General features: G+C 44.4%; 1 protein-coding gene across 4 annotated transcripts in view; it reads left to right on the top strand.

The window, feature by feature from the left end:
* Window positions 1–5,324: 5,324 nt before the first annotated feature.
* MON2 (MON2 homolog, regulator of endosome-to-Golgi trafficking) overlaps window positions 5,325–14,675 on the top strand; it is an 83,989-nt gene continuing 74,638 nt past the window's right edge. For all 4 annotated transcript variants that reach the window (XM_040982596.1, XM_040982587.1, XM_040982578.1 and 1 more), the window contains exon 1: window positions 5,325–5,804. In XM_040982596.1, coding sequence (XP_040838530.1) covers window positions 5,694–5,804 — 111 coding nt within the window. In that variant the 5' untranslated portion in view covers window positions 5,325–5,693. The remainder of the gene's footprint in view (window positions 5,805–14,675) is intronic.

Here is a 14,675-nt window from a genome sequence, read left to right as displayed (position 1 = left end):
ATGAAGAGAAAAAAAGGGAGAGAATGTGGAAACAATGATCTTACCCACTGTCCTGTAACTCTTGACCCTTTGTGCCCCAATTAATTATGTAAAGATCATCAAAATAAAATAATAATAAGAAAAAAAGAATAAATAAGTAAACTCCAAAAAAGGACAAATGAATTTCATCTTATTTTTAATTATCCCACCTGACCCTTTTTTTGCTTTCAAAACCAGTTTTTTAAATATTTTTTTCATGATACATGACTCCATAGTCACAGGAATTTTCTCCTCCTCTCCCGATTTCCCCTAAACTGCTTACCCCCGCATTAGTATAATCAGATACTCCCTCAGCAACAATCACAAGTCCATCACTCTTCTATCTAAGTGTATCATGACTTTGTAGGTCTAGATAACGCTAGAGAGTGCAGCATCCTACTGTCAAGATATACTTACCAGTTTCGTTGTGATTAGGAATCATGGGAAAAAATTTCCTCCAGGATGCTTTCACTATGGAGGGAATATATAAAACTATTACTTCTTTCAGAAATGAAAACTGAACCCAGAGAATATGATTCCTCTCTTGATGAACTGAAAGAGGATAGGTCTAAGCTATCAATGCCTGTGATGGCTGGGAACAAAGACGCCAGCTTGAAAGGGTTTTTTTTTTTTTTCAGATTTATTTTTATTGTTTTTATTGGAAATTTAGGTACACAGAGAGGAGCAGAGACTGAGAAGCAAGATCTTCTGTCCACTGGTTCACTCCCCAAATAGCCACAATGGCTAGGACTGAGCCAATCTGAAGCCAGAAGCCAGGAGCTTCCTCCAGGTCTCCCAAATAAGCACAGGGTACCAAGGCTTTGGGCCATCCTCCACTGCTTTCCCAGGCCACAAGCAGGGAGCTGGATGGGAAGCAGGGCTGCTGGGACTTGAACCAGCACCTATATGGGATCCTGGCCTGTGCAAGGCCAGGACTTTAGCTGCTAGGGTAACGTGCTGGGCCTTGGAAGGGCTTTTAAGACTTGACCTCCAAATTAAGCTATGGTGAACATGGAGGCTGATGGTCCTCTACAGTACTGGTCATTGGGAGTGACAGAGATGAATCTCTTGGATTCATGGGTAGGTCATGACTGGTAAATGTTTTTGTCTTTAGAGAAGGTGTGGTCAGGTGAGGAGATGGAGCCCGAATGAGGACTGGTAAGAGAAGCAGACCAAGGATCTAACATTCATTCAAAGGCACGCTGAGTCCAGGGCACAAAGGGCACTGCTGTGACAGAGGAGCCTGCAGATGAAGGTAAAAACAGTGAGTAGAGAAGGGAATGAAGGAGACAGTGTCAGAGTCTAATAACAGAGAGTACTTTCATGGCGAAAGTGAGACAAATGGTGGAGTGAATAACCAAATGAGTAAGAAATGAAAAGAGCGCTGTGGCAAGGGATGCTCTTGAGGATGGGAGATGAGGGCAGCCACATGGGTAGGAAAATTGAAAGTGAGAATGCAGAGGCCATTGGGAAGTAAGGGTAGAATTTTTAAAAATCAAAAATAAAGGAGAAAAGGACACATTCTACAAGAAGTATAGCAAGTGAAGAAGGGAGCGTGTGGGATCCTTCTGCCAAGAGGTTGTCAAATACAGTGTTAGAGGGGGCACCCACCGAAGGGCTGTTGATTGGGGCTCTGCTGACATAAGTCCTAGGGAGGCTCCAGATTCAGGCCTGGTAATGTGTTTCTGAAAGAGTCTGGTGATAGGCTGGAGGTCAGAGTTTGAGATAACACAGTCACACAACTCTGGAAGCCAAAGGAAATGTAGGGAGAGCAGTTGCTTTCACTGGTTTCCCTATCAGCTGGAAGTCGGAAATGTGCACAGCTCATGGAAATTAACTCAACATTATCTAAGATTCCCATGGTGCTTTCCCAGGTGGCTTCAGGACACAGACTGTAGAAGCTGCAGCCAGACACAGAAGGGAGATAGGGAAATCCGGCCGATCTTAGTAGGGGTAGGGTACTTAGTGGGTACCGTCCCAGTGCATTTCCTTCCAGCCCTAACTACATGCTAAGCATTCATTCTTGACTTTTGGCTGTCTTCAATACTCTTTCCCTTTGTGGTACCCTCTCTTATCTATCCTTGAATGTTCTGGAACCCTGAAGTAGTGTAAACCATGTTATGCTAAACATAAACCATGTTATGTTAGGCTAAACAGGAAAAAAGAGAAATAGGTAGTGCAGGGATGTAAGACACACACAGGCTAGAATGTCCTCCCCGTGATTTTACCCTTTGGTGTTTGACATGCCTAAAGGTTACACAGGTGATGGAGGCACTGAGGTTTGCACATGGAGCAGGTGTGTTAGCCAAGAGCCTCACTCACCACTGCAGCTTCTGCTTTTCTTCTGAACTGAATTTTTCAATTTTTTTCCTCTGGATTGCTGAAAAACAACAACAAAAATGGGAGCAGGAGGCATACTTATTCATCACTCTTTTCAAGCATTAAGAACTTCATCGAAAAATGACAAGAACTTAAACTTAGTATGATATTTATTTTTAAAGCAAAGCAAATACTTTTCATTTCAATTACTTTCTATTTTTGCCCACAGATATTTTTCTCAAGGGAATTCTCAACTGAGTTTCTCTTGTTGCAAAAGGGCAAGCAAGCCTGCTCTTAGAACGTGCAAAGCTCCTACAGACAGCTTGCTGCTCTCCAAGGCTTAGCTCGGACTAAAAGCCACTCTGGATTCTGCTTAGTGGACCACATCTTCCCTGATTTTTCATCAGGAAATACCAAGCCAAGTCAACATGATTTCCTTCTGTAATTGGCTCCATGGGACATACTGAACCACATACTGAATTATCCAGTCGAGCAGCCGGACAGATATTTTAACTAAAATGAGACAGAGCTTGGGAAGGATAGGAGTATGAAGCTAAATGTGCCCATGTGGTGAAAGAGCAGTGGGTTGAAAGGTGAGAAGGAAAGGCCAAAGGAGAACCGATTAAACTGAGGTTACAAGATGAAGTCTAGACAGGAAGGTAGCATTTGATATCCAGGAGAACACTAAAAACTGACTGGCCAGAGGAACTGGTTGTTCAGCCATGTGTGCAAAGCACCTAGCTACAGGAATGTGGGAACAGGCAGTATTTAGAGATCTAGGTGGCTGGACATGACATGGAGCTGGGATTCAGAGACGAACTCTCAGCCTGAGAAGCAGTTTGGGTTTGAGTAAGAATAATCCTAGATAATTGTACCAACAGGTTGTAAGTCGTGAGATGAGCATCCTGAATAGCATGTTAGTCGCGAGGCAAAATGACTGCTGTGTTTGAGTATTAGTTTTCTCTACTAAAAGACAAATTATTCATTTTGTTTTAGAAATGATCATTCCTAAGGTTAAGCTTTATTAGCTTATAGAATATATACATATGTACATTTACCACTGGTAACTAGTTTTTGCAGAAAGACTTGCATCATTTCTAGAGCACTACAACCTCTCTGGGCATGCAAACCAGAAGACTGTGTGTGTGTGTGTGTGTGTGTGTGTGTGTGTGTGTGTGTGGTTTTCAAAGCAAATTTACAGGGAAAGTCATTGTGGTGTGAGAAATGACTGTTCAGTGAAAGATATTTTGGGGAATGTCTGCATCCTTTTTCACAGTGCATGTGTTCAAGTTTCTTCTGCTCCAGCCGGCTCATTCTGCAATAGCCACTCTAGCCACAGCTGGGGATCTGAAACTTCTTCTTGGTCTCCCATGTGGGGGCAGGGACCTAAGGACTTGGGCCACCTTCTGTTGTTTTCCCAGGCTGTCAGCAGGAAGCTGGATCAAAAGTGGAGCAACCAGGACCGGAACTGACACCCATATGGGATGCTGGCACCACGGGTGGAGGATCAGCTTACTATGCCACCATGCACCCCTAAACATTTATTTATTTGAAAAGAAGAGAAATAGAACTACAGAGAGATCTCCCATTCACTACCCAAATGCCTCCAACGGTTAGGCCAGGAGGCAGGAATACAAACTGGATTCCTCAAATGGATGACAGGGACCCACTACTTAAGCCATCACTGTGCTGACTCCCAGAGGCACGTGAGCAGTACACTGGAATCGCCAACAGAATGGGACTGGAACTCAGTCACTGTGATAGCACATGAGGGCCTCTCAAGGGATGCTTTGACTGCTGTGCCAAATGCCTTCCAGAAAGTTCACAGGTTTTTGACACACAGAGCTTGTATACCACAGGAACTGTCAAAAATCCCAGAAATTGTGTCACTGACACAAACGATCCAAATCACTGTCTCAGGAACTTGATACTAATGTCACTCATCGGCCACTTCCATCCATGCTTGCTTTGCTTCTTGACTAAAGGAAAATGGCAGCACAGCTCCGTTTCTCACTTTAGAGCCAAACACTGCTGCACCTGGGCCGTCCCTCACTACTTCCACCCTGTACAGGGCTCAGCAGTGGCAGATGAAGGGATGGCTTCCACATCTTCTCCCTCGACCCTGTTCCAAGCCTCCCCTCACTTTTCTTTGCTCACTTGGATCTTCTGAGGAGCGTGGATGAGGCTGTTTCTGTTAGCTTTTGCCTCACATGTATGTGGCTTTTAAGATCTAAGTAAGGATTTTCTATCGGCTCCTTATTTGAGCTTTTAGACTCCGATTTCAGTGGGGGTAGCAAGAATTCAAAGATCATTTGCTGATTACCCACTTTGTGCCAGGCGCTGCAGAAACAGCGGGACAAGGCGAGGAAGAGGCTGGAGAGGAAGGTGCTGAAGCGCGCGGGACGCACCACACAGTGCCCAGTAGACGGGGCTTCAGCTTTCTGAGAGAGCTGGGAAGCCAGCACCGAGTTTTGGAAACAAGGACAGTTTTCTCTGACACTTCACAATGACAATAAAATTTAGGCGGGGGGGGGTGGGGGTGGCGGGGGGTGGCGGGTGGGAGGGGAGAGGGGAATAACGGAGACTTAGGGAGAGTTGAAGATTTTAGTAGCAAACGAACAAGGATCAAACGATTAGAATTAATTCCAAAGAAGGCATACTACAGACAAGGAAATACAATGTGACACAAACATACTCAAAGAGAAACGCCAAGGAGTTCTTCCAGGTTCTGCTCAGGTACTTGTCAGGGAAAAAGGAAGCGAAATCCAGACGCCGGGAATGCGGTCCACATCCTCCTAGACTATTGGAGGGCGTGACTGAGGAAAACAGTCCCCGCCCGGAAAAGGGCCGGCCCCGAGCCTGGCCACGCCTCCGGTCCCGCCCCACCGGCGGCTCGCTACAGGGGTTGGCCGTGGCGGGGGCGGTGGCCGCGGTGCCCGGAAGTACGGCTGACGTGTCCCGGCCGCGCTCGGAATTGTGGGCGAGTCGGCTAATGGCGTCGGCAAGTCTGGGGAATCTGGGGACCCTGGGAAGCGGGCGCTGAAGCTTCTCGCCAGGTTGGTTGGTGACGTCCAGTGTGACCTGGCCCCGCGGCTGCGGGGAGGACGTGCCCGCCTGGTGGACTCCTCGGCCAGAGCCGGCGGGGCCTGGCGGGGCGGGGCCCCGAGAGGAGCCGGAGGTGTCGGCGGAGGGCTGCGGGGGGCGCACGGACCAGCCCGGGGGTGGGAGCCCTAGGCCCCAGAGGAGTCCGGGCAGAGCCCCCCCTGGGCGGACCGGACCGCCCGAGGATCGCCGCCGCCGGGAGAGCGGGCTGACAGTGCTGGAGCTTGTCTGTGTCCCTGGGACCTGCTGGGATCATGTCCGGCCCCAACAGCCCCGAGGCGGTGAAGAAGCTGCTGGAGAATATGCAGAGCGACCTGCGGGCCCTGTCGCTGGAGTGCAAGAAGAAATTCCCACCTGTCAAAGAGGTAGGCTGCGGAGGGCGACCATCGAAGGCGCCGGGAGCGCGGCGGGGCGCGGTGGTCCCGATCCGGTGTTCCCGCGGCCATCACCCGTCCTGACCTGGGCGTTGGGGGACTTGTCTCCCGGCGCTGTTTGGGGTTGTCTTGGGAGAGGTCCTTGGAAATGTTTGCTTCTTCACTCGCATCTGCCTGGTTTAGGAGAGAAGTTCGTGGAGCTAGCGTAGGTTTACTGGACACTCTGGCTTCTCTCCTCCGAGAGGCTGTCCAAGTCAGGTTTAAGAAGCCACGGCAGACAGACCTGCTTCCACAGTGCTGGTACAACCACTACTCATCAGGCGGATTGTGAGTCCATGGGAAGCAGCTTCCCTCCTTGGTTTGTGGCATTCTGCGCTGCCACCAGTCCCAGGATGTGTTAAGGTGTCTAGAGCCACCTGCTGTATCGCAGACACTGCAGACTCTCAGGAGCCACTGACGTGTTGGTACCGAGAGCAGTGCCACATGTCAAGCTGGGGTTCAGGGTCAAAAGCAGCCAGCCCCGTATGTAAGTGCCACCAACACATCTTTCTTAACCGTTTTTTGACATAAGGCTAAAGGGTGGCTTTATTAGATTGTGAAGGAGAAATTTGTCTCTATCAGAGAAGCCTAGGTTCCTAACAGATACACATAAATCCTGGAACTGCTTCTTGAGTTGAAGCCATTTAGGCACTGTGGGCTTTTTCTCTTAAGATGCAATTTTAAAATCTTAAAACTCGTCTCAATTTTCTTTTGTAGTTTTGAGATAAGATATTTTAGGTATGTGTTAATAAAAGTTACGATTTTCCGTTTTTATTTAAAATTTCATTTACTGTCTGGATAAAATTCATCAAGGGATTCCATAGTCTTATAATTATGTACATATTTTTTCTTTGTTATTATTATTAATACTTTTGAGAAGGCAAGACAGGGAGAAAGATCTTCCATCTGCTGGTTCACTCCACAAGTGGCTGCAACGGGCCAGAGCTGCACCCATCCGAATCTAGAAGCCAGGAGCTTCTTTTGGGTCTCCCACACAGGTGCAGGGTCCCGAGGCTTTGAGCTGTTCTAGGCTGTTTTCCCAGGCCACAGCATGGTACTGGATGGGAAGTGGAGCAGCCAGGATATGAATCAGCACCCATTTGTGATTCCTGCACCTGCAAGGCGAGGATTTACCCAACAAGCCATCACATTAGGTCCTTCCTTTATTATGATAAAGATTATATAACTCAAACTTGGCCAAACTGTGGATTTTAGGCTTCTAAAGAGTCAGCCTTTTCAGTAAATGCTTTTGATTCTATCAGTTTTCAAAAATCTGCACCGTGTATTTATTAAAACAGAACCAAAAACAAGCAAATGATACTCTAGTCACTCATGGAAAACCAGATGTACCAGAAGGAGGGGAAAAGATAATAGCTATTTTCTTTGGTTTTGATTTTCGTTATTTTCTCTCTATCATCTGCTATTGGCAATGACAACAAGTGATTTTAAAAAATTAGGCCACTGTAAAGTGTTTTAAGGAATTCAGTTATTCGTAAGAGAGACACTTTCATTTAGAACATGTTTTGAGATTTCAACATGATGTGTTCATAAAACTGACTTTTCCTAATTCTAACAATTCATGTAAAAACTGTGGTTCTTCTATTTTAGGCTTTTGTGGGTTAAGATGGGAATTTAATTGCTTTTTACAATATTATTTCTATTGGAAAATGCATTCAGATTTCCAAACAGGTAAGTAAAGTTCGGGAACTCCTTTCTTTCTTAATCTAGCACTTTGATTGAAGTTCATTACCTTTTACTTGAAAGTTAGCAAGAGGGAGATTCAGTACTTGCACCTCATCTTTGAGGTGATGGTTGAGTAATGCTTGTGATTCTCATCGATCTAGGACTTTAAAAAGTGAACACTTTTTTTTTTCTTTTGAATTTATTAGAGAAGAGGGAATGAGCAGTGAGCCCCCACATCCTGGCTTAGGCCACAGATGTCTGCAGCAGCTGGGGCTGGGTGGGGCTTGGGTGTCCTGCGTGCTGACTTCAGCACTAAGCCAAATGCTTATGCCTTAAACATTTCTAAAAACTATTTATTTGAAGTTAGAGTTAGACTCCCCAGTTGGCGGTGAGGCCAGGCCAAAACGAGGAGCCAGAATCTTCCTGGAGTATTACATTTGAGCCATCTTCTGCTGCTTCTCCCAGGCTGTGTGCTGGAGGCTAGATCAAAGGTTGAGCAGCTGGAACTTGAACCAGCGATTCTGATTGTGGCAGGTGGTGGCTGTACCCACTTTGCCACAACACCAGCCCCTGCCCCTCTTGTTGTTGTTGTTTTTTTTATAATAAGCTAAACATTTAATGTTTCATTATGGTAGAAGCTTGAAATTCGTAATTTTTTGTTTTTGTTGTTTTGCGGAGAAATATACAACAGTAGAAATAGACCTGTAGTCACCCTTTTGTGCAATAGAATCACAGAATTTACTCCTAGCTAACTATAACTTTTTTTTTAAGTTTTATTTATTTTTATTGGAAAGACAGATATACAGAGAGAAGGAGAGACAGAGAGAAAGATCTTCCATCTGCTGCTTCACTCCCCAAGTGGCCGTAATGGTTAAGCTGTGCCCATCTGAATCCAGAAGCCACGAGCTTCCTCCAGGTCTGCCACGCAGGTGCAGGGTCCCAAGGCTTTGGGTCGTCCTCCACTGCCTTCCTAAGCCACAAGCAGGGAGCTGGACAGGAAATGGAGCAGCTGGGACACAAATTGGCGCCAGCATGGGATCCTGGCGATGCGAGGCGAGGACTTGAGCCACTGGGGCCACATGGGGCCAACTAACTGTTAATCGGTCTTTGCTCACCTCTCTATTCTGGCTCTTATATAATTTTGTCTTCTACAATACAAAATTTCATGCGTACATGCTCTATAAGAGTCTTTTTTTTAATTGCTTTATTTTGACAATCTTTCCATAGTTGATTAGGGCACAAAGTGTCAATGGCTACAGGAAAGTGGATAAGACTATTGTTTCCACATTATTGCTTTTTTCCCCCTGTATCTGGGGTAAAGGGTGAGATAAAGGGAGAAACCCCACCCAGCCTTCCACTCCTCCAAGGTCCCTGATGTGCAGCATGCTCTGTGGACTCTATAAGAATCTGTTTAGTCAGTAGCATGTGCTAAAGGCTGTACTTTAGCGATTGAAAAAGAAGTTGACTGTGTCATAGATTTAAAGATGACGTCATTGGCCCAATACTGATGCTTTCTTTTAAGGAGGAATTGAAGACTTTGACAAAATACTTTGGTTGAATTAAATTTTCCCTTGTAAATTAATTCCCATGCCAAATTTTGCTTTTTTTTTTAGATATGGGTGTGTTTTTTATGTGTGTTTCCCTTATATAGTAGGTAGACCTTAAGGAAAATTTTTCCTAAGAAGCTTTTCCATCTGTAAATTTGCTTGCTAATTAACTTTGTTCTCATGTCTTCATAGGGACAGTACTTCAGAAGTATCTCTGAACTGTTTTTAAAGCTACTTAAGTTGCAGTTCAGTTGCATGTATGTTTTGGGAGGGATGGCTTCTCTAGTACTTTTACAATAAAGTGGAATTAAGCAACATACTTTATATTTAGTCTATTTCAAGCTTAGTAAATTCTACTTTTTTTTTTTTAAGCCCTGATGCTTGATTGTAAATTTTAAATTACTAAGCTGGGAGCCAGTGCCATGGTGTTGCAGGGTAAATGTCCAGCTGTGGCGCTGGCATCCCAGATGGGAGCCCACTGCTCTACTTTTGATCCAGCTCACTGCACGTAGCCTGGGAAAGCAGCAGATGATGGCCGAAGTTCTTGGGTCCCTGCACCCACATAGAGGACCTGGATGAAGATATGGAGAAAATTTCCTGAGAAAGCTGGAGTTTTAAGGGCCTAAGTGTCTGAATTGAATTTCAGTCTGAGAAGGGGTACTATCTTCTGATCAGGGAAAGATGAATTTTAGCATCATAAATTACAATAAGGAGCATACTGGAAAGATGACATAGTTGAAGGCAATTTGGCCTGTGGCCTCTGTTTTCTTGATAAGATAGGAAACCCTGCTGTCACTAGAGGTAATTAATGATGAGAAAAATGGTGCGAAGTTTAAGGAAATCAGTGGATTACTTTGGAGAAGCGGAGAAAAAAAATAGATCTAGAACACTGAAGAATTTTAGCAAGAAAAGTGGTTGAAGTTAGATGGATTGTGAGATGCAGTTTGAATTCTTAAAAAGAAAAAAATAGTTGGTTGATTGGAAAAAGATGAAAGGGTTAAAGGTTGGGCATCAGTTTAGTCAGAGCAGCGGGAGTTGAGGAAAGTGAAAGAGCTAAAAGGTTAGGGGTTAGGGATTTTGCATTGCCAAGTAGAGATACAGGGGTAGGGAACGCCTGGCCTGTGGTCAGAATCATTTGATCTGACTATGGAAAGACAACTGTAGGTGGGACTGGAAATCAGAAAGTCTAACAGGGTAATTTTGTATGACCTGTGAATGATGTTTGAAATATCCAAATTGCCCTTGGCAGAAAAACAGTTGCCTACACTGTACTGGATGATGATCAGTCCCAGAGAGGGGTGATGGAAGAGGAAGGGGAGTGAAGGTCATGGGAGTTGAAGTGGTCAGAATTAAGATTTCTGGAGGGATTTATTTCTGTTCCTTTTCATGATGCAGAATCATAAAGGATATTGATAGTAAAGTGTAAGCAGTCTTTCCAGGCTATGTACTTTAAGGTTCCTGTTGCCTATTCAGGCCTGATAGATGTTTTTTTCTTTGGCACAGATTTTTGCCTGAAAATGCAGAAGTTCCTTGTGGTAGAGCTCCTTAGTATGCAGTATTTTTCTGGGTTAGCAGACTGAGGAAGACTTGACGAGCGAGATGTGTTCTCTGCACCGCAGCAGGGTTCTGCATTGAGCAAGACGTTTGGGGACTGAGGCTCAGGTCATTGGCCTCAGCTAGGACTTGTTGTTCTGGCTCTTATGAGAGTGAAAAATGGGGCCTGAATAATCTTTATTTGCTGAACAGGCAACTCTTTTGGTTTAGTATTTTATAATGTACTATAATTTCTTCCCTCTTGGCATTGAGTTCTTTCTCCCATAAGCATAGTGAAAGAAACCCATATTTATATATTAAAAATATAAACTGTAATTAATAATGTGTTGATTACCCTCTTGGCATTATATATTTGGTGACAGAAGAAAGAAGTAAAAAAATTACCCTGACATAAAACCAAAACAGAACCAAAATTTTCTTCAAAAATTGATTTCCTTTTATTATCCAAGTGTAACTTGTTTTCACCCACATGCAAAATAGTGGGTTTTGTTATTATTATAGTTCAGTTATTATGGCAGGAAATGCAAAAAATGAATGGGCAACTGCTTTGCTTTGGAGTTAACTCTGAGTTGAGTAAAATAGTGTTTTCTACTGGGCTGGGAACTTTCCATTCATTGACTAATGCAGTATTTTAGGTATTTGTTTTTATGGATGAGGAAATGGTGGTTTAGGGAGGTTTGGTAATTTACATAAGGTAGTAAAACTGAAAAGTGAAAGGACTAATGTGTGAATCCATGTGCATCCACCTTTAACTCTTGCTTCGTTCCCACTGTACCGTGGTACACATATTTTTACAGCCTGCCTAGCTAGTTCCTGCCCTCCTGCATCTGCCGTGCTTATTGCTGTCGGTGATCCTTTCTGTTTGGAACTGCTGTGTTTTGACTTTTGTTAACTTTCTGTGCCCGTCTCTCCTCTCCGAGTGCTCTCCTCTGCCTCCCATGAACTCTTGGTTACCTTGCTGGTGGCAACCTTCCTGCTGCTTCGGGCCTCGCTGTGGTACTGCTCACTCCTGAGCCCGCTGTTCTCCTCTGTTCCCGGCTGCCCGTGGAGCACATCTGTTAATGCCTTCCACATACTTCCATCAAACTGCTTGGAAACAAGTCTGTCTTTTCCTCAGATCATCATATATACAGAGAGGAGGAGAGACAGAGCGGAAGATCTTTTGTTCATGATTTACTCCCCAACTGATTGCAATGGTAGGAGCTGCACTAATCCAAAGCCAGGAGCCAGTAACTTCTTCCAGGTCTCCCATGTGGAATCAAGCTCCCAAGGCTTTTGGACCATCCTCGACTGCTTTCCAGGCCACAAGCAAGAAGCTGGATCAGAAACAGGGCTGCCAGGATTAGAACTGGCGCCCATGTGGGATCCCGGCACGTGCAAGGCGAGGACTTTAGCTGCTAGGCTGCCATGCCGGACCCAGTATTTTCCTTTTAAAACAACTGTGTTAGCATTGCATTGTGTTTAGAGCAAAGCATTTGTATACATCAGCAATCTAGTTAGATAGTTGTTGAAGACTAAATTTCCATATTTATTTATTTGAAAGGCAGAGTCTCAGATGGGGGGATCTATATCTTTTGTTTGCTGGTTCACTCTCTGAGTGGCTGCAATAACTGTACCTGGGCCTGATTGAAATCAGGAGCCTGGAATTGTGTTTGGGTGATGGATCTAAATGCTGCTTTCCCTGGTGCATTAGTAAGGAGCTAGATTTGAGTGGAGCAGCTGGGACACGAACCAGTGCACCTATGGGATCCTAGTGGGTATAAGGTGAGGACTATAGCCACTAGGCTATCTCACTGGGGCCAAACCAGTCAGTTTGAATGGATGGCCATTTAAGAGTTTGTGTGTGTACACACGCATACATATGCATATTAGAAACCTTAAAGATGTATAGTAAGCGTGAAGAAAATTTGATTGCTTTCAATTTAATAATTGTTTTATGAGGATAGTGTCCTCTAGGGAGTATTCTAGACCTATTAAGTACTCTTAAGTGCTGTCTTCGCTTTAGGTCTTTTGATTTTAACTGACATCTGGAAGTATTCCAGCAACTTTTCTATTTTCCTACTGCCTGATGAAGACATGATTTTACCTAAGTTGTCATTAACTCGAATTTCACATTTCTTTAGTTCTTGGTTCATGCTGTAGTCTGTGAATAGTTAATTTGTACCACTAGCAAATATATCTTAATTTGGAACTTTATTCTTGTGAGAAATATGATTAAAACAACAGGAGCTTTTGTGAAGGGAAGCAACATTTTTAAAAAAGACCGTTTTTATGTAACCCTGTACATAGTACTAGCAGTGGGCACGTTATTCCCTCCTGAACACTCATTCCTTTTTGCTTCTGCAAGTGCTAGGCTATACTCTTCCCTCACTTTTATTTTTAAGTTATTTTTTTATTGGAAAGGCAGATATACAGAGAGGAGAAACACAAAGATCTTCCTTTTGCTACTTCACTCCCCAAGTGGCCTCATGGCCAAGGCTGAGCCAGTCCCAAGCCAGGAGCCAGGAGCTTCTCCAGGTCTCCCACATGGGTGCAGGGTCCCAAGGCTCTGGGCCATCCTCAACTGCCCTCCCAGGCCACAAGCAGGGAGCTGGATGGGAAGTGGAGCAGCTGGGACACAAACCACAGCCCATATGGGATCCCGCAAGATGCAAGGCGGGGATTTAGAAATTGTGCCACCTGCTCTGAGTCCCCCTTCCCTCACTTTTAAGCTTTGGGATTTAGAGTAATTGATCTCAGTTCTGACTGATATCTTGATCAGCTTAATTTAGTTTAAACTTTCCAGTACAGGAGTGCCTCAAAAGTTTTGGTGAACTGCTTCCACTCCAGCTTCTTACTAGTGTTCATCCCAGGAGACAGTGCCTGATGGCTCAAATCCATGGATCCTTGTCGCCCACCTGGGAAGCTCCTAGGGTCCCTGGCTTCAGCCTCGCTTCATGCTATTGTGTGGGCATTTTGGGAGTGAGCCAGTGAATAGAAGATCTTTCTCTCTCTTTGTGTTTCAGATAAATGCTTAAAAAAAAAAATAGACTGTAGCTATTTTTGATGTATAGATTGGAAGCATCCTGAGACTGAACCAAAACAGGCCCAAACCGGAAGACTAGCGGAGAGGCTGAGCTGCAGCCCTTCATGGCACGGTGAACATCTGGAGCAGAGTTTCTCTGGATATTTTCAGTTATTGAGTCGATAGAGCCCTTGCTCTCCCTCCCTCCCCCTTTTTAAATAAGTTTAAATTGACATTTATATGTACTTGTGTAACACCAGTTCATTTTGATACTATTTAGAACCTTTCTATTTGTTTAAAAACATTTATTATGTAGCTCCTGCATGAAAAACACTGTGATTGGCATTAATTATAGAGAGATGAATGAGATGTTTTTTATGGAGCTTATGGCTATTATGCAGAGCATAATCGAATGAAGGGAGTAAAGTAATACAGGAGTCAAACACTGACATACAGAAGCTACAGAAGCTTATTTATTACAGAAAAGGTGATGGAAGAAATGATATCTGTCTAGGCTTGTTGGGTCCAGATGGGTGCCCAAATTAGAAAAGTTTGATCACTGTATAACTCCCTGCAATTTGTTAGCATTAGTTTTTCTTTTTAAAATTTACTACTTTTGTTTGAAATGCAGATTTTATAAGAGAGGAAGACATAGAGAAAAGGTCTTCCATGCACTGGTTCACTTCCCAAATGTCTACATGATCAGAACTGAGCTGATAAAAGCTGGTGGCCAGGAGCTTCCTCTGGGTCTCCTTTGTGGGTGGGGGGTCCAAAGGACTTGAGCCGTCCTCTGCTGCCTTCTCAATCCATAAGCAGAGAGCTGGACTGAGAGTGGAGCACCCAGGACACGCATTAGAGCACATATAGAATGCAGGCACCACAGGAAGGAGGGTTACTCTGCCTACTCTGGCCCCATTTTTTTCTTTTTCTTTAAGATTTATTGTATTTTTATTTGAAGGACAGATTTACAGAGAGAAGAGGGGACACACAGAGAGAGATATTCCAGCCACTGATTCACTCCCCAAATGAACATAC

The sequence above is a fragment of the Ochotona curzoniae genome, unplaced genomic scaffold, assembly GCF_017591425.1.
Source record: "Ochotona curzoniae isolate NIBS_2020 unplaced genomic scaffold, NIBS_Ocur_1.0 contig_1014, whole genome shotgun sequence".
In the NCBI taxonomy this organism is placed as follows: Eukaryota; Metazoa; Chordata; class Mammalia; order Lagomorpha; family Ochotonidae; genus Ochotona; species Ochotona curzoniae.
The sequence above is the reverse complement of the archived record's forward strand: the minus strand, read 5'-3'. Positions and strand labels throughout refer to the sequence as shown.